This window comes from Oncorhynchus gorbuscha, linkage group LG13 (genome assembly GCF_021184085.1).
Source record: "Oncorhynchus gorbuscha isolate QuinsamMale2020 ecotype Even-year linkage group LG13, OgorEven_v1.0, whole genome shotgun sequence".
Lineage (NCBI taxonomy): Eukaryota > Metazoa > Chordata > Actinopteri > Salmoniformes > Salmonidae > Oncorhynchus > Oncorhynchus gorbuscha.
This window is the reverse complement of record NC_060185.1, coordinates 79,579,273-79,600,480: the sequence shown is the minus strand read 5'-3', so window position 1 is coordinate 79,600,480 and position 21,208 is coordinate 79,579,273. Positions and strand designations below refer to the sequence as shown.

At 42.9% G+C, this 21,208-nt stretch overlaps 1 protein-coding gene across 1 annotated transcript in view; it reads left to right on the top strand.

The window, feature by feature from the left end:
* diaph2 (diaphanous-related formin 2) overlaps positions 1-21,208 on the top strand; it is a 732,655-nt gene that overhangs the window by 188,498 nt on the left and 522,949 nt on the right. The window contains 1 exon segment of the mRNA XM_046295877.1: positions 3,147-3,286. Within this exon segment, the coding sequence (XP_046151833.1) occupies positions 3,147-3,286 (140 nt within the window).

The following is a 21,208-nucleotide window of genomic DNA, read 5'->3' as shown; positions in this document are numbered from 1 at the left end:
CTAATGATTATGATTGATTGTTTTTATAAGGTAAGTTTATTGCTAGCTAGCAACTTACCTTTGCTTACTGCATTTGCGTAACAGGCAATCTCCTTGTGGAGTATAACGAGAGAGAGGCAGGTCGTTATTTCGTTGGACTAGTTAACTGTAAGGTTGCAAGATATTATTGAATCCCCCAAGCTGACAAGGTGAAAATCTGTCGTTCTGCCCCTGAACGAGGCAGTTAACCCACCATTCCTAGGCCGTCATTGAAAATAAGAATGTGTTCTTAACTGACTTGCCAAGTTAAATAAAGGTATAATTGTCTTTGTTTTTTAAAGGCAAATCGGCGCACCAAAATACCGATTTCCTATTGTTATGAAACCTTGAAATCAGCCCTAATTAATCGGCCATTCTGATTAATCGGTCGACCTCTAGTGTATATCATTTTATTCAGTCATCAAGGCAGGTAAAACGAATTGATCTGAACAGATGGGGGAAAATCATGACTTAACCAGTCTAGGGGGACTGTTTGGACAGACCCTGTAATATACATGATAGACTCAGTGATTCATTTTTTGTTTACCCATACACAATTCAGTCACTAGTCCTGGATGCGCCCCTTCCCGCAGTCGTCTTTGACCACAGACATGCTGCTTTAGATATGAGGCATCTACTCATCAGCTATTTCACAGTAGCTCTACAACAGTGAAACCACCAGTATTGTGTAGCGGTATGTTCATGCGAGATGAAAGTGTCTGTTTGTCTTTGCCAGCTGCAGGGAGGGTCTGTACAACATGTGCCAGCCTATCTTTTAAAGTTCTACACAGGAATCCATTTAGAGGAAGCATGACCGCTAGTGATCAGCATGCATGTTAGTCGGGAGGGTTGGCAGCTCCCTGTGGGATAGACCTCCGTGTCAGTTCAGCCTTAGCTGATTGAGGGAAGTTAGAACACATTCGGAGCATCCCTATCTCTGTGCCCTATCACCGTTCCCTATCCCCATTCATATCCCTCACTCTGAATACGGAGATGGAAGGCAAAGTTTTGGCTCCTCTTCATGGTAGCACCACTGGGAGATTGTCAATGACATTACCCTGTTTACCATGTAAATTATGGATCAAATCACTGTGATCCACAAAGAAAATGTCTAACTCGTGGTGTTGCAAAAAAAATGGCTAATTTACTTTGCTTGTTTCCTGTATTTGATAAAGGCTAGTTTAACATGGGAGTTGAGCGTGGGTGAAGGTGGGTGGACAAAAGCAGTATCTAAACTCATTAAAAAAAGAAACGTCCTCTCACTGTCAACTGCGTTTATTTTCAGCAAACTTAACGTGTAAATATTTGTATGAACATAAGATTCAACAACTGAGACATAAACTGAACAAGTTCCACAGACATGTGACGAACATAAATGGAATAATGTGTCCCTGAACAAAGGGGGGATCAAAATCAAAAGTAACACTCAGTATCTGGTGTGGCCACCAGCTGCATTAAGTACTGCAGTGCATCTCATCCTCATGGACTGCACCAGATTTGCCAGTTTTTGCTGTGATATGTTACCCCACTCTTCCACCAAGGCACCTGCAAGTTCCTGGACATTTCTGGGTGGAATGGCCCTAGTCCTCACCCTCCGATCCAACAGGTCCAGACGTGCTCAATGGGATTGAGATCCGGGCTCTTCGCTGGCCATGGCAGAATACTGACATTCCTGTCGAGCAGGAAATCATGCAGAGAACGAGCAGTATGGCTGGTGGCATTGGCATGCTGGAGGGTCATGTCAGGATGAACCTGCAGGAAGGGTACTACATGAGGGAGGAAGATGTCTTCCCTGTAACGCATAGTGTTGAGATTGCCTGCAATGACAACAAGCTCAGTCCGATGATGCTGGGAAACACCGCCCCAGACCATAACGGACCCTCCACCTCCAAATCGATCCTGCTCCAGAGTGCAGGCCTCTGTGTAACGCTCATTCCTTTGGCGATAAACGCGAATCCGACCATCACCCATGGTGAGACAAAACCACGACTCGTCAGTGAAGAGCACATTTTGACAGTCCTGTGTGGTCCAGCGACAGTGGGTTTGTGCCCATAGGCAACATAGTTGCCGGTGATCTGCTGAGGGCTTGCCTTACAACAGGCCTATAAGCCCTCAGTCCAGCTTCTCTCAGCCTATTGTGGACAGTCTGAGCACTGATGGAGGGATTGTGCGCTCCTGGTGTAACTCAGTCAGTTTTTGTTGCCATCCTGTACCTGTACCGCAGGTGTGATGTTCTGATGTACCGATCCTATGCAGTAGTTGTTACACGTGGTCTGCCACTGAGAGGATAATCAGCTGTCCGTCCTGTCTCTCTGTAGCTCTGTCTTAAGCGTCTCACAGTACGGACATTGCAATTTATTGCCCAGGCCACATCTACAGTCCTCATGCCTCCATGCAGAATGCCTATGGCACGTTCACACAGATGAGCGGGGACCCTGGGCATCTTTCTTTTGGTGTTTTTCAGAGTCAGTAGAAAGGCCTGTTTAGTGTCATAAGTTTTCATAACTGTGACCTTAATTGCCTACTGTCTGTAAGCTGTTAGTGTTTTAACGACCGTTCCACAGGTGCATGTTTATTAATTGTTTACGGTTCATTGAACAAGCATGGGAAAAAGTGTTTAAACCATTTACAATTAAGATCTTTGAAATTATTTGGATTTTTAAGAAATATCTTTGAAAGACAGGGTCCTAAAAAAGGGAGGTTTCTTTTTTTGCTGAGTTTAGAATGTACTAGTAGTCATTGTCACCTGCTGGAATCCACAGTGCTTTGATATGTTACTCCTGATGTGTGCTTTGAGGAGGTGTGATATCTGAGGATCCCATGGCCATGAACCCTTCTTCCGGGCTTCAGCTTGATAAGATCCTAAATCCATAAATCTATCCTAAATGGCACCTACAACAGCTAAAGGCTTTATTTTTTGTGATGCAATTATCAAGATCAGTGGCTAAATAAAAGTTATGGGTTTCTCTGTGTTTCTATTGTTTTCTTTCTGTTGATCTAGTATTTGTAATACAGTTGGTATGTTCCCCTGTGTTAGGATTGGCAACTATTTTCAATGTTCAACAGAGTAATAAGACTACAGTTTCCGTAAAATAATAATGAATCTCTTCTGTGCTTTTTTTCTGCAGGGAGGACTGAGGAACAGCAAGCATGAGTGTACACTGTCATCACAAGAGTATGTCCACGAGCTGCGCTCTGGCATCAGTGAGGACAAGCTGCTCATCTGCCTGGAGTCCCTTCGTGTCTCTCTCACCAGTAACCCTGTCAGGTATGGTCCTTACTCTCTTACTGAAAGTGCCCATAAATGAACCTCCATTCTGGCCAACCTGTTCCTCTGGTTATGTTCTACCCTCCTCATGGGGGAACATCTACTGACGTTCACTCAATTCTCAGTACAGTTCTGACAAAAAGTTTATGCAGACCTCATTTGCTTCATCTATTGCTGCGTTCACACAGGCAGTCCAATCCTGATATTATTTCCACTAATTGGTCTATTGACCAATCAGACCAATCTCTGAAAAATATCTGATGTGATTGGTCTAAACACCAATTAGTGGTAAAAATATCAGAATTGGGCTGCCTGTGTGAACACAGCATCTGCTGGATACCTTCCATTTGCTAATTGGATCTATGTCAGGAGATCTCTTAGGCTCTGATTCACACAGAGCGATGGGCTTGGTTGAACAAGAATAGCCCATAGCATTGCCCATTTAAAACAAGCATAGAGTGGAAGTCCATAGCCTGTCATTCCATCACCACTCTATCCATTAGGTTTTAATAGATAGGAAGTCCCTCTTTTCCACATCAGAAAGCCAGCCATTCTCTGTCTCTGAGACCTTAATAAGCATGGCTGCCCTCACCATAAGATCGAGTGTCTTTAATATCTCTCCGTTTCCCCCATCACCAAGAGTGGCATTTGCTGCCCACAGCCCCCTATTTTTAATCTGTTTTGATAATAGTTCATGTTAAGATAATTCAGTTTTTCTCTGTCCTGTACCCGTTTATAGCAAGCTTTGATGGGCCTGTCACTCAACCATAATTAGGCCACGGCAACTGCGTTGTGGGAGCCTTTTTCCACTCACAAAGTTCTCATCTTCCGTTCTTGTAGATAGGGATGTTCAAATTTAATTTGGTCCCAACAGCCCGGAGGAACCCTCAATGACAGCCGAACACTCTCAATTATTCACCAAGCCCCACTGTCGAAGAGATGTTTTTTAATGCGAATCAATGAATGGTGCATATAAAGTGATTATCAGATGAGTGGCAGATCTTCTTTTATGACCGACCCCCAATCCTCGGAGATGGCCCGGCAGTAGCCCCAGAGGGCCATTTATTTGTTCTGGGACATACAGCGGAGGCAATATCCTAGCATCCTAACAGCTTGGAAAACGACTAGGCTTTGGTGTGGTCTCACTGGAAAGATCATGCACACCCACAGAACAACACAACGTGCTCTGCACTCCAAAGCGATTCATAGATTTCTGCAGAAAATTCCCCCGCCCATCTTTCTCACTGTGGCTGAGTAACAGTGTAACTAGAAACCATAGTTGGAAAAACAAGGTAAACAGCAAAACTTTGTTTTTCTCTTCCTTTGAATCCAACCAATGATGGATAAATACTCCGCCTCAAGGTAACCTCCCAAGTTCTTGCTTTCATTAAGATAAAGACATATTTGTATTGTTTGTCTTTATCTGATAACAGAAAAACTGTTCCCAGACCTGCCTTTGTGCTGTTTACCTTCTGTCTGCCTGCACATTAATCAGGGGGGAAATTGGCGTAAATCATTTCTGTTTGAAAAACCCACATAATGCTCCCTTTGCACCTTGCCGAGCTGTAAAGTTCAGCACCGCTAGCTATGAAAATCACACCACTCCTCCTCACACCGTAAAAGGCCAGTTAGTGCCAAGGGGACCGAGGGAGGCCAGGTTCGCCCTCTGGATGTTTTCAAACCGGTGAACTCGTGACCACAGAGGGAGGGAGCGGCACTCTGCGGCAGCGTCTTGGACGCCCACGGAAGGCCAAGCTTAGCCAGGAGAAAGGCACCCTGGGGTGAGATGGGGGGGCTGGGAGAAGCACGGCGCTGTTTGAAGCCCACCCCGCTGCTCCTCTTCAGGCCTCTCATTGTTTTACTGAAAGCGAAGGGAGCGGAGGAGGAGATAGAGGGGACATGTTGGCCTCTTGGAGCATAGCGAAGGTTACTCACAATTAATATGAATGCACTTAATTGTCACGGATCACAACACACAGGAAATCAAACTTGCCGGCCTGTGTTCTGATTGCACTATGTTAATGTAACCTTTTCTCTGCCATAGTCGGTGTGCTGGGAATAGCCATGCAAAACACAGCTGCGTAATGCACTGTATTTTTGAATTCCAGTACCTACCACCTGTGGACTATGTAAGGACAGGCTTCATTGCAAGTGCTCTTTCATGGTAGTTTAATAATTCATTTAACTTAAACAAAGGTAGATGCCCATTTTCTTGGATGAAATATCCTATGTAAAAAGTACTTTCTGGCCAGGGTAGAATGAACACCTACAAAGTTACCACCTTGAATATTACACTGCCAAAACATTATGTGGCTGCTCAGTTGTTGCTTTCAATGACCACCAGCTTAGTGACCTGACCACCAGCTTTGGCTATTTCTGTTGCTCTAACTTGTTGTGAGTTCTTCAGTATAGGGAGGAACATTGCTTGCAGAGAAAATGCAAATCACCCTGCAGTTTTGCCATGGGCTCATTACTCACAAATTCTCCAGTTATTCACTTCTTCTTCTCTCATTTACCATGGTAGTCAAACTGTATGCCTGTGTTGGAACAACAAATATGTTCCAATGAATTCATTTTAAATTCCTTTGGCGTAAATGATTGCGTTAGTAAATATATATTCCGTATCTATCAGATTGTAATTCTGTGGTAGCTCTATTCTATATGTATTAAGGTACTCTTATACAAATGGCTGATAACTACATTTGGAAATGTAGTTGAACACAGGGCACTATGGTGTTTTATCTGTCTATCCATTTTGATAAAGTGTAGAATGCAGCTCAACTCTCTCCACACTTGCTGATCACTCAGCCCAGTGTAACATACAGCTAACTGCCAAAAAGGATGGAAAGACTTCAGTAAATGAGGGATACAAAGTATATTGAAAGCAGGTGCTTCTACATGTGTGGTTCCTGAGTTAATTAAGCAATTAAAATCCCATCATGTGTAGGGTCATGTATAAAAATGCTGGACAGGCCAGTATTTTGGCCACCATGGCTATGCCACCATGGGCTATCCCCCATTGGATGGCAGTGCCCCCACCAACAGGGCACGAGTGGTCACTGCAGGGTTTGATTAGCATGAAAACTATGTAAACCATATGCCATGGTCGTCTGTAAACAGATCTTAACCAAATTGAACACTTATAGGAGATTCTGGAATGGCGCCTGAGAGAGTTTTCTACCACAATCCACAAAACACTAACTGATGGAGTTTCTCATGGAGGAATGGCGTCACATCCCTACAATAGAGTTCCAGACACATCTATGCCAAGGTGCATCGAAGCTGTTCTGGTTCAATACCCTATTAACATAATTTATGTTGGTGGTTCCTTTAGTTTGGCAGTTACCTATATTTTCAGAGACTGTGTGAGAAATGTATATTGCAGTGTGATAATAACACAGGGAGAAAGATCAATACAGCATAATTATTTGACCAGTACAAAATGACCCCGAACCACCACGATAGATCATGAATGCTAAACGTGGCTGTCCAAAAACACTTTGGATGCTTTGTTTTCTTTCGGCTGTGTGTTTGAAGAATGATTAAGAAAGTTGCTGTGCTATTCAAACAAGAAATGAAAGACCAATAAGTGGGACTTAGAAATTCATTAAACCACTGCTGTCTGTGGACAGCCAAGTCCCCCCCCCCCTTCTTTAGTTTGGACATTCACTTCATTTACACTTAACACGACTCCGTCTCTCGCCACTCTCCAATAAGTTGTTTCATTGACTTTTAATCCGCAGACTTGAAGCAAGATACCTACTCACAGGTAATCATGGCCTCTTATTTTCCAATGTATGTATGGAGAGTTAATGTGTGGTGGTGTATCTAATGGTGGTAGTTTTAGTTTTTTCACCTATTTAAAAACAAAAAAACAAAACAAAAAACAAAAAAAATATATGTATATATATACATGTATGTGTTTTCTTCTTATCTGGTGTTGCAGTGTGAGAGAAGTGTCACAGGGCTGGCAGCAGAAGGAATTCAGAAAGCAAAGACGTATTTCTGAACTTTTTTTCACACCCACTCATGCACAAACTCGACAGGCTTTTGTCATGTACATTTATATTTTGCTTGCTCCGCTTCCCACTTCTAAGTTCACTATCTGGGGGTAATTGTCCTCTGGCAGGGTTAGAGCTCACCCCCTCTGAGCTACATACCACTACCTGTCCTGATGCTCCACCAATACCTTCCTAATAAAAGGAAGTAAGAGCGTTCTTAGGTTCTACACAGGGAACACACTGCTTCACACATTCAAAAGCCCGGCTTTGGAGTTCCTCGTGCTAAGCCTTTAATATTACAGTCTGACTCCCTTCAAATCCCAGCAGTGACTTTCATATTGAATTTGCTCGACTTGCTCGACTCAGATCCCCCAGACAGATTTAGACCAAAATTGAACTTGGCTCCAACTTTTCATTATGTGGGAAAATCTTCATAGCATGACTAACATTTTCTCTTGGGCAATTTGGGGGCCTTTGTGTGCAGGCAGCCGTGGATTGCTGCTGACGCTAGGAGTTTTCTCCTCTTCTAGGTCAGGCCTGGAGAGTCAAGATGGAGCATTGTAGTGATCTCACAGCTACTGCCAGGGCGTCTGTGTCTATCGGTCTCGCCAGCTTTACCCCGGCTTAATGCCTGTAGCCACGTGCTCTGGCGGTAACACATAGCTCCGGTAATGGGCTTAATAGTAGCTTTGAAGTGGGAATGCTTCTTTATAGGAGGCACCTCATCAGTCTCCAGTCGGAAGAGAACAAAATTACTGACTGAGAAAACAATTAAACACCCACCAAGTGACTGACTGTAGGAGATGGGTTTTCAGAAAATTCACACCTCGAAACAAAAACGACTTCCACGAAATGTTGACGTCGGTAGCTGTTTGTTTGTTAGAGAATCTGTGGTGTACATTTCTCTGCAATAACGGCTTTGTCGAAGGTCTTTGCTGAATCCCAGAAGCTGGCTTCTGAAAACTCTAGGAGGTTTCTTGACGTTTGGAAAAGAGGCATGTCGAAAATGATAAATACTGTATTCTCCGCTTTCGATTTTAGAGGCCGTCTGCTTTCTAAAAGAGCAGCTATATTCCCAACAGCCGGGGCCTATTGACAAACCTTCATAAAAATTAGGCCGATCTACTGCCCAGCTACCATCAATATAATTACTACAGGTATAATCACAGTTATTGTATGTTCCTCAACTTCTTGACGCTACCTATCCCGTTAGCGGGATAATTGTCATCAACAACCGCTGAATTGCATAACGCCGCATTCAAATAATATTACAAAAAATATTTATATTCATGAAATCGCAAGTGCAAATATAGCAAAACACAGCTTAGCATTTTGTTAATCCACCTGTTGTGTCAGATTTTGAAAATATGCTTTACAGCGAAAGCAATCCAAGCGTTTGTGTAAGTTTATCGATCACGAGACAAAACATTATGAACACCTAGCATCAAAGGAGCTTGGTCACGAAAATCAGAAAAGCAATAAAATGAATCGCTTCCCTTTGATCTTCGGATGTTTTCACTCACAAGTTACACAATAAATGTTCCTTTTGTTCCATAAAGATTATTTTTATATCCAAAATACCTCCGTTTGTTTGGCGCGTTATGTTCAGAAATCCACAGGATCGAGCAGTCACGACAACTCAGGCACAAATTCCAAGTAGTATCCGTAATGTCCACAGAAACATGTCAAACGTTTTTTATAATCAATTCTCAGGTTGTTTTAAAAATATATAATCGATAATATATCAACCGGCACTGTCTCTCAGTAGGAGAGGGAGAGTCAATGGCTGCCCCACTGTGTTGCGCAAGAAAAATTCATGCGAACACCCAGCAATCCACCGACGCGATGTTATCTTTCTCTTTCATATAAAAAAAGCTTGAAACCATGTCTAAAGACTGTTGACACCTTGAGGAAGCGATAGGAAAGGTAATCTGACTGATATCCCTTTAAGTGGAGCAAAGGCAGGCTACGGAACATGGAGCTTTCAAAATAGAAACCACTTCCTGGTTTGATTTTCCTCAGGTTTCGCCTACAATATCAGTTCTGTTATACTCACAGACAATATTTTGACAGTTTTGGAAACTTTAGAGTGTTTTCTATCCTAATCTGTCAATTATATGCATATGGGCCTGAGAAACAGGCCATTTACATTGGGAACATTATTTTTACAAACATAAAAATAGTGCCCCCTAGCTGAAAGAGGTTAATAACCAACCTGGTCTCATTAGAATAGAATTGCTAACATTGAACCCTTTTAGTTACATGTAACCCACTAAAACACTGTTGAGTGGATGATGGCTTATTGCAGCCAGGTTAGCAGTCATTGAAGATCTCTTAGTCTTTTGGATGTGAAGTGTCTCCTCAGGCTGAAAGGTTATGGCACATGTAATAACAAGTCAGCACTGTGCTGACGGATGTTTCTGCAGTGAGTTGCCAGCCCAGTTTGCCAGAGATGCTTTATTAAAGCGAGGGAGAGAGTGTTTTAAACTTTGTCATTTCTGGTCAGGAAATGGCTGCCTATCTCTGTCAATCATCCATAATTGATCCTCTGTATTCACTTTGTGATTCTGGACAGTGTTGTCCACAGCTAAATCAAACTCCACACCACGTTCCAAGTAAGTTGATCTATAGCTTTATGAAACGCCATGTCCTCAAAGGCGTTCAAAAGTATATTTAGCTTTCTCGTATTCCGGTGGCGTATTTGTCTGGAAATATGTTTCCCCAAACTCTTATGGCCAAATGTGTTATAAATAAGACAGAAAGCCATAATATTCATGTCGGCTAGCTTTAGAATGGCCGTGTTTCTCAGTCTATGATGGAGTCTTTGAAAATATCCAGTGCAGGGTATGGCTAAGCTCTCCCACAAGGACAGAAGAGGACAAGATAGGCATATCACAGACTTTTTGGGTCAAGAGGCCTTTGCTTTCCCAGCTCCTCTCTGGGACATAATGAAAATTAGATTTTTACCATTACCATCAACTTTGACTTCCTCCGGGAAGTAAGAAAATAAAGTTATCAAAACTTCAACTGTTGGTCCTGAAATAAATTGTGTCCGTTACCATGGGTTTGAAGAGGTCAGTCGGGATCGTCTATGCTGTGGGACTTCACTCTCCAGACTCCAAATGTTATTCTAAACCTTCCTGCGCCCCCCTAGGCTTTCTTGAAGCTTTTTTTTTCTTGTCAAGGAGAAATACGTTTTGAAATGAGAAAATAATCTATCTATGGGCCCACGAGGCATGATTTAAATATTGCTCAGTGTTGTTTTTGTAGTTCACACAATTTATATATTTGACTCTCCCCCATTTGTTTTCTGTTATTTTTCTTATAATATCCCAAATGTATGTTTTTTTTTGGTTCACCACATTATCGTAAAGAGTTCATGTATATTCCAGTATAACTTTCACACACTCAGAAAAGAGTGGGATAACTAGGTTAAAACTCTAACGTCGCTGAATTCATTGCAGCCTTTTTCCCCGAAGCAGTTAAGGAGACCAAAGATCCAAATCTGCTCAGTGACTGAGGTTAACAGATGGAGTCATAAAATGAAATATACCCAGAGGTAGCCATATCTACGGGAGCCCTGGAGTGAGGCATACATAATTCAAATTTGAATTCCATATCGATTTAGTTAGAAATTGTATTTTTGTGCAGGTACAGTTGTGAAGATGGGGAGAGGTATGTCTGTTATAGAAAAATGTTCTGCGTTTTAGACACATCAACTATACTAGTTGTTCAGACTCTTTTCTTGCCCCATCTTGATTACTGTCAGGTAATATGGTCAAGTGCAGCCAAGAAAGACCTAGCATAGCTGCAGCTGGCTCAAAACAGGGCAGCACACCTTGCCCTTAGCTGGACTTACATCAATAACATGCATGATAGTCTTTCATGGTTGAAGGTTGAAGAGAAATGTACTACTTCTCTTAAAGAAACATTTGTCTGTTGAAAATGTCTAACCACTTGTATAATCTATTTCAATACACTTCAAACCGACATGGATACCCCACCAGACACGCCACTATGGGTTTCTTCACTGTACCCAAACCAAAAGCAGATTTAATGCGTCACTCAGTTATGTATTCATGGGTTGTATGTTTCATCATAATATTGTTTTGAACGACAATGCCATTCAAAAGGAGGCAAATAATATGTATAAAACCTTTTGTCGTCATTTTGATGTCGCCAGATTGACTTTAAATGCAGTATAACATTAGCTACTTAACTAATATTGAAGGGAGGTCACCTGATGCTCATTGAATGCAATGAACTGGTGCCGACAGACATGGCAGCTTTGCTTCTAGCTCTTAAGCAACATTGCAGTATTTAGAATTTTTGTGTGTTATTTCTTACACTATTAGCCCATAACGTTTTTTGTGTTATTACATACAGCCGTAAATAACGTTTGTATATCAGAGCGGCGGTAAGCATTACGACCAGGGATACGACTTTCCCGATTTGGATCCGTTGTTCGCAGGCTGCTCCAAGACGCCGCCGGCAGAGAAGATGTATTCAGGGTGGACTTCTAGTCCAACTCAGGAGGTGTGCACACCATCCACCGCTTCTAAGTATATTACTCACTAATGTTCAGTTGCTGGACAATAAAGTAGACGAGCTGAGGGCGAGGATATATCAGAAGAGAGATATCCAAAGAGATATCAGGAGATACCAAAGAGATACCAAACAGATATCAGGGACTGTAACATACTCTGTTTCACGGAGTCATGGCTCTCTGTATATACTGTCCTTGTCCTTACAGCCAGCTGGGTACTCAGTACATTGCACAGGCAGGAATAAAGAACTCTCTTGGAAGAAGGGTGTGGTGTATGTTTCATGATTAACCACTCATGGTGTGATTGTGATAACGTACAGAAACTCAGGTCCTTTTGTTCACCCGACCTAGAATACCTCACAATTGAATGCTGAACGTATGACCTCCCAAGATAATTCACTTCGGTTATAGTCACAGCCATGTATATTCCCCCTCAAGCCAAGTCCACAATGGCCCTCAAGGAACTACACTGGACTTTATGCAAACTGAAAACCACATATCCTGATACTGCATTTATTGTAACTTTGGATTTTTACAAAGCAAATTGGAGAAAAATGCTAATAAAGTTCTATCAACACATTGACTGTAGCACTCGCGCTGGGAAACACTCGATCACTGCTATTCTCTATTCCGGGATGCCTAAAAGGCCCTCCCCCGCCCTCCCTTCGGCATATCAGATCACGACTCCATTTTGCTCCTTCCTTCCAATAGGCAGAAACTCAACTCTGATCTGACCAATCAAAATCCATGCTTCAAGATGGTTTTGATCACGCGGACTGGGATATGTTCCGGGTAGCCTCGGATAATGATGAATACACGGACACGGTGACTGAGTTCATCAGGAAGTGTATTGCGGATGTTCACAATGTGACTAATGTGGCTACCCAAACCGTGGATAGATTGTAGCATTCGCGCTAAACTGAAAGCGCCAAACACTGCATTTAACCATAGCAAGGTGACTGGGAATATGGTTGAATACAAACAGTGTAGTTATTTCCTCCGTAAGGCAATCAAACAGGCAAGACATCAGTACAGAGACAAAATGGAGCTGTAATTCAATGGCTCAAGACGCAATACTTATTTGGAAGGGTCTACAGACAATCACAGATTACAAAGGGAAAACCAGCCATGTCGAGGACACTTGCTCCCAGACAAGCTAAACACCTTCGCCCGCTTTGAGGATAATATTGAGGATAAAGTAATTCGAGTTACCAGCCTCAGAAATTGCAGTCCAAATAAATGCTTCACAGAGTTCAAGTAACAGACACATCTCAACATCAACTTTTCAGAGAAGACTGTGTGAATCAGGCCTTCGTGGTCGAATTGCTGCAAAGAAACCACTACTAAAGGACACCAATAATAAGAAGAGACTAGCTTAGGCCAAGAAACATGAGCACCCAACTCCAGGCTGTGTAAGGGATATATTTTTAAACACCTTTCTCCCCAATTTCGTGGTATCCAATTGGTAGTTAGTCTTGTCTCATCGCTGCAACTCCTGTACGGACTTGGTAGAGGCGAAGGTCGAGAGCCGTGCGTCCTCAAAAACACAACCCATCCAAGCCGAACTACTTCTTGACACAATGCCCACTTAACCCGGAAGCCAGCCGCACCAATGTGTCGGGGAAACACTGTACACCTGGCGACCGTGTCAGCATGCACTGCGCCCGGCCTGCCACAGGAGTCGCTAGTGTGTGATGGGACAAGGACATCCCAGCTGACCAAGCCCTCCCCTAACCTTGTCGTTCTTTAAAAGTCCTTTCCTCACCATCTTATGCCCCTTTCAAAAAATGTAGAACTATGGTTCAGACCTGACTGCCCTCGACCAGCACAAAAACATCCTGTGGTGGACTGCACTAGCATCGAATAGTCCCCGCGATATGCAACGTTTCAGAGAAGTCAGGAACCAATACACGCAGTCAGTCAGGAAAGCAAAGGCTAGCTTTTTCAAACAGAAATTTGCATCCTGTAGCTCTTACTCCAAAAAGTTTTGGGACACTGTAAAGTCCATGACGAATAAGAACACCTCCTCCCAGCTGCCCACTGCACTGAGGCTAGGTAACACTGTCACCACCGATAAATCCACGATAATCAAATTTCAATAAGCATTTCTCCACAGCTGGCCATACTTTCCTCCTGGCTACCCCAACCCCGGCCAACAGCTCCACACCCCCCGCAGCTATTTGCCCAAGCCTCCCCAGCTTCTCCTTCACCCAAATCCAGATAGCAGATGTTCTGAAATAGCTGCAAAATCTAGACCCCTACAAATCAGCTGGGCTAGACAATCTGGACCCTCTCTTTTAAAAATGATCCGCCTCCATTGTTGCAACCACTAGTACCAGTCTGTTCAACCTCTTTCGTATCGTCCGAGATCCCTAATGATTGGAAAGCTGCCGCTGTCATCCCCCTCTTCAAATGGAGTGACACGCTAGACCCAAACTGCCTTTCTAAAGTCTTCAAAAGCCAATTTAATAAACAGTTCACTGACCATTTTGAATCCCACCGTACCTTCTCCGCTGTGCGATCGGGTTTTCGAGCTGGTCACGGTTGCACCCCAGCCACACTCAAGGTACTAAACGATATCATAACCGCCAGTACTGTGCAGCTCTCTTCATCGACCTTGCCAAGGCTTTCGACTCTGTCAATCACCATATTCTTATCGGCAGACTCAACAGCCTTGGTTTCTCAAATGACTGCCTTGCCTGGTTCACCAACTACTTATCAAACAGAGTTCAGTGTGTCAAATCAGATGGCCTGTTGTCCGGACCTCTGACAATCTATATGGGGGTACCACAGGGTTCAATTCTTGGGCCAACTCTTTTTTTAGACTGTAAACTCTCCTTCCATTTCATCCAAAATTAAATCTAGAATCGGCTTCCTATTTCACAACAAAACCTCCTTCACTCATGCCGCCAAACATACCCTTGTAAAACTGACTATCCTACCGGTCTTCGGCGATGTCATTTAAAAATAGCTTCCAATAACTCGGCGAAGTGGATGCAGTCTATCACAGCTTACCTGGTTAAATAAAGGTGAAATATTTTTTAAACCTTGACGATGCTGGGCAAATTGTGCGCCACCCCATGGGTATCCCGGTTGCGGCCACTCGGGAGACTACTGCGCCACTCGGCTGTCCCCGATGTTAGGGATATTTGACCAAGGAGAGTGATGGAGTGCTGCATCAGATGACCTTGTTTCCACAATCACCCGACCTCAACCCAATTGAGAAGGTTTGGGATGAGTTGGACCTTAGAGAGAAGACTCTTGGAAAAGCATTCCAGGTGAAGTTGGTTGTGAGAATGCCAAGAATGTGCAAAGCTGTCATCAAAGAAAAGGGTGGCTACATTGAAGAATCTAAAATAACATATTTTGATCTGTTTAACACCTGTTTGGATACTACATTATTCCATGTGTGTTATTTCATAGTTTTGATGTCTTCACTATTATTCTACATTGTAGAAAATAATCCAAATAAATTAGTACCCTTGAATGAGTTGGTGTGTCCAAGCTTTAACTGGTACTCTGCATTTACATATCAACTCAGCAAAAAAAGAAACGTCCTCTCACTGTCAACTGCGTTTATTTTCAGCAAACTTAACATGTGTAAATATTTTTATGAACATACGATTCAACAACTGAGACATAAACTGAACATGTTCCACAGACATGTGACTAACAGAAATGGAATAGTGTGTCCCTGAACAAAGGGCGGGTCAAAATAAAAAGTAACAGTCAGTATCTGGTGTGGCCACCAGCTGCATTAAGTACTGCAGTGCATCTTCTCATGGATTGCACCAGATTTGCCAGGTCTTTGCTGTGAGATGTTACCTCACTCTTCCACCAAGGCACCTGCAAGTTCCCGGACATTTCTGGGGGGAATAACCCTCGCCCTCACCCTCCGATCCAACAGGTCCCAGACGTGCTCAATGGGATTGAGATCCAGGCTCTTCGTTTGCCATGGCAGAACTGTCTTGCAGGAAATCATGCACAGAACGAGCAGTATGGCTGGTGGCATTGTCATGCTGGAGGGTCATGTCAGGATGAGCCTGCAGGAAGGGTACCATCAGGATGTCTTCCATGTAACACATAGAGTTGGGATTGTCTGCAATGACAACAAGCTCAGTCAGATGATGCTGTGACACACCCCTCCAGACCATGACGGACTCTCCTCCTCCAAATCGATCCCGCTCCAGAGTACAGGCCTCGGTGTAACGCTCATTCCTTTGACGATAAACTTGAATCCGACCATCACCCCTAGTGAGACAAAACCGTGACTCGTCAATGAAGAGCAATTTTTGCCAGTCCTGTCTGGTTCAGCAACGGTGGGTTTGTGCCCACAGGCAACGTTGTTGCTGGTGATGTCTGGTGAGGACCTGCCTAACAGCAGGCCTACAAGCCCTCAGTCCAGTCTCTCTCAGCCTATTGCGGACAGTCTAAGCACTGATGGAGGGATTGTGCATTCCTGGTGTAACTCGGGCAGTTGTTGTTGCCATCCTGTACCTGTCCCGCAGGTGCGATGTTCGGATGTGCCGATCCGATATGCAGGTGTTGTTACACGTGGTCTGCCACAGCGAGGACGATCAGCTCTCACAGTCTCCCTGTAGCTCCGTCTCACAGTACGGACATTTCAATGTATTGCCAAGGCCACATCTGCTGTCCTCATGCCTCCTTGCAGCATGCCTAAGGCGCGTTCACGCAGATGAGCAGGGACCCTGGGCATATTTCTATTGGTGTTTTTCAGAGTCAATAGAAAGGCCTCTTTAGTGTCCTAAGTTTTCATAACTGTGACCTTAATTGCCTACTGTCTGTAAGCTGTTAGTGTCATAACAACCGCTCCACAGCTGCATGTTCATTAATTGTTTATGGTTCATTGAACAAGCATGGGAAACAGTGTTTAAACCCTTTAAAATGAAGATCTTTACAATGAAGTAATTTGGATTTTTTCGAATTGTCTTTGAAAGGCAGGGTCCTGAAAAAGGACCATTTCTTTTTTTTGCTGAGCTTATTTTAACATTCAAATTTGACACACAAATGTATCATATTTTCTTGTTTGATATTAATTGTTCATTTGACTGAGCCTGTCTTCCATTATAAGTCACTAGACAGCAATTTTCAGGTCTTGCCATAGATTTTCAAGATGATTTAACCTGTTAAGTCGACCCTCTACTTTTTCGAACATTCTGTTAAAAATCGTGCAACATTTCAGCGCCCTGCTACTCAGTCCAGGAATATAGTATATGCATATGATTAGTATGCGTGGATAGAAAACACTCAGACGTTTATAAAACTGGTTAAATCACGGCTGTGACTATAACAGAACGTGCGTTTCATCGAAAAGTGCAGGAATATCTGATCACTGAAAAAGGAAATAAATATCCATCCGCGACTTCAAGGAATTGTTTAAAGTGAATCGAATTAAATGAGGCTGAGGTTGCAGTGCCGACAGCTTCCACATGTTGTCTAGAGTCTTGTCATTTGATTCGCAATTGATTCTTGGTCTAACCGAATCAAGGGAATCGATTCCCTCCGGTCTCCGACTGGATGTTTTGGTCGAGCTCTCTCCAAGACATTTTTTCGAAACAGACACCTATAGAATTGACATCGCCTCCTGATGAATTTTATCGCTTATTAACGTGTATTAATACCTAAAGTTGCATTACAAAAGTATTTCGAAGTGTTTTGTGAAAGTTTATCATCGACTTTTTGAATTAAAAAAAATGACGTTACGTTATGAAACGCTATTTTTTTCCGTTTATCACACAGTCTTCATAGATCGATATCTAGGCTATATATGGACCGATTTAATCGAAAAAAAGACCCAATAGTGATTATGGGACATCTAGGAGTGCCAACAAAGAAGATGGTCAAAGGTAATGAATGTTTTATATTTTATTTGTGCGGTTTGTGTAGCTACGACTATGCTAATTATTTTGTTTACGTCCCCTGCGGGTTTTTTGGGGTGTTACATGCTATCAGATAATAGCTTCTCATGCTTTCGCCGAAAAGCATTTTAAAAATCCGACTTGTTGCCTGGATTCACAACGAGTGTAGCTTTAATTCAATACCCTGCATGTGTATTTTAATGAACGTTTGAGTTTTAACTAATACTATTAGCATTTAGCGTAGCGCATTTGCATTTCCAGAGCTCTAGATGGGACGCCTGCGTGCCAGGTAGGACCAAGTGGTTAAGTGAACTGTAACTACAGTGGTTGCTCAATTGAAAGTTTTGAGAATATGCTGCGGGACATAGAGAGGTCATTTGTCTTTAGTACGGTACCCTGCGTCACTGCTTCATTGCTCCAGACCACCGCAAAGGGGAGATAGAGCACTGATTATGCTTTTGAGTCCCAAGGCGCTAATGTGTCTCTAACTGGGCGATGTAAACCAAATAGTAAACTGATCATTGTGCACGACTTCAAAATTGAATTTCAATTAACTGAATGATGAGGATGAAGAAGGTGATTGAATTTAGAACAATAGTGTAAGAAAAAAAACATTTAGTTTTGTTTCTACAATGGCTTGCGAAAATATTCCACCCCCCTAGGTATTTCTCCTATTTTGTTGCCTTTCAACCTGGAATTAAAATGCATTTTGGGGGGTTTGTATCATTTGATTTACACAACATGCCTACCACTTTGAAGATTCAAAATATTTTTTATTGTGAAACAAACAAGAAATAAGACAAAAAAACTGAACTTGAGCGTGCATAACTATTCATCCCCCAAGTCAATACTTTGTAGAGCCACCTTTTGCAGCAATTACAGCTGCAAGTCTCTTGGGGTATGTCTCTATAAACTTGGCACATCTCGTCGCTAGGATTTTTAACCATTCTTCAGGATAAAACTGCTCCAGCTCCTTCAAGTTGGATGGGTTCCACTGGTGTACAGCAATCTGTAACTCATACCACAGATACTCAATTGGATTGAGGTCTGGGCTTTGGCCATTCCAAGACATTTAAATGTTTCCCCTTAAACCACTTGAGTGTTGCTTTAGCAGGATGCTTAGGGTCATTGTCCTGCTGGAAGGTGAACCTCCGGTTTCCCTGTATTTAGCACCATCCATCATTCCTTAAATTCCGACCAGTTTCCCAGTCCCTTCCGATGAAAAACATCCTGACAGCATGATGCTGCCACTGCTTCACTGTGGGGATGTGGTTCTCGGGGCGATGGGAGGTGATTTACGCCAGACATAGCATTTTCCTTGAATGCCAAAAAGCTACATTTTAGTCTCATCCTGACCAAAGTATTTTTTTTATTTCACCTTTAGAACAAGTTCTCAACTGGCCAAGATAAAACAAAGCAGTTCGACACATACAACAACACATAGTTACACTTGGAATAAACAAATGTACAATCAATAATACAGTAGATAAATCTAATTTCCATATCTGCATGTCCAGTAGCTAATGGGGATCCTAATGAACTAAACAGGGGGATAATTGACAGTCTATTGCTCTACATCCACAGCTTTTGCAATTTCAACAACTTCCTTTTCCTTTTTTTGTCAATACCCAATGGTGTATTATGGATAGGTTACAATTTGCAGTTATGTTAGTAAGAACACAATCCAGGTGTCAGTGTCAATATTTTCTTTAACAGGAAGTGGTGGTTGGATATTAAATTGTTATTCGGAGTTTCTATTTACAGTAAGTTTCAATATATTTCTATGGATATTGTCATGTTGCCACACATGTGTTTCCTGAAAATCAGGCGACCTAATCGTTCCTCTGTAAAATGACAGTTCACAGCGGTCTGCTGTTAGGGGCAGTGGAACACCAGCTCAATAGAGAGAGACAATATGTGAGTTAACTGATCGCAGTCCCTCAAGAACTACTGCTGTGGTGGAATCCACAAAGAGGAAAAAATATGAAATACATGAAGTAAGAATACAACTATTTAATTCAGGCCTATGACTTGAATGATTAATTAACTCATCTCTTTGCACAGATATTCTAGTATTAGAATGAGGGAGGTGGCACTGACTGATTTCTTTCCTGGCTGTCAAGATGAAAAGAGAGCGTCTCACTAGGGGGTGAAGCATCTGTGGATGTGCAGGTCCTATACTGCTTACCATATCAAACCGTGGCATTCCTCCACAGAGGTATAACTCCATACAACCCCTATTTCAATTAACGGGCACGATCAATTATGACATTTTGATAAATGTCGTCTAGCCTCGGTGCTGGAGGGGTCCAACGCATCAACGGGGGCACACGGCCTGCCGTCCAGGACATTTACAGCCACCCGAGCCACGGCCTGTACCATCTAGAAAGCTGAGACAGTACAGGTGAATCAAAGCTGGGACCAAGAGACTGAAAAACAGCTTCTATCTCCAGGCCATCAGACTGATAAACAGTCATCACTAGCCAGCCTCCACCCAGTACCCTGCCCTGAACTTAGTCACTGTTACTAGCCGGCTACCACCCTGTATTCTACCCTGCACCTTAGAGACTGCTGCCCTATGTACATGGTTATTGAACATTGGTCACTTTAATAATGTTTACATACTGTTTTACCCACTTTATATGTATATATTGTATTCTATTCATGGCGCATCCTATATAACTACTGCTGTACACACCTTTTCTATTTTACAACATTTACATACACTATATATACAAAGTATGTGGACACCCCTTCAAAGCAGTGAATTCTGCTATTTCAGCCACACCCATGGCTGACAGGTGTCTAAAATTGTGCACATTGCCATGCAATCTCCATAGACAAACATTCACGGGAGAAAGCCCTGACTGACAAGTCATTTCGTCAAATAGCTGCCCTGGTCGACTGTAATTGCTGTTATTGTGAAGTGGAAACATCTATGAGCAACAATAGCTCAGCCACGAAGTGGTAGGTCAGACAAGCTCACAGAACGGGAACGCAGAGTCCTGAAGCGCGTAGCGCTTAAAATAGTCTGTCCTCGGTTGCAACACTCACTCCCGAGTTCCAAACTGCCACTGGAAGCAATGTCAGCACAATAACTGCCTAAGATCACCATGCGCAATGCCAATGGCGTCGGCTGGAGTGGTGTAAACCTCGCCACCATCGGACTCTGGAGTACCATCTGGGTTTGGCGGATGCCAGGAGAACGCTACATGCCCTAATACATAGTGCCACCTGTAAAGTTTTGTGGAGGAGGAATAATAGTCTGATGCTGTTTTTCATGGTACAGGCCCCTTAGTTCCAGTTAAGGGAAATCTTAACGCTACAGCATATGACATTCTAGACGATTCTATGCTTCCAACTGTGTGGCCACAGTTTGGGGAAGGCCCTTTCCTGTTTCAGCGTGACAATGCCCCGTGCACAAAGCGAGGTTCCATCCATTTTGAAATGAGATTTTCAACGAGCAGGTGTCCACATACGTTTGGTCATGTAATGT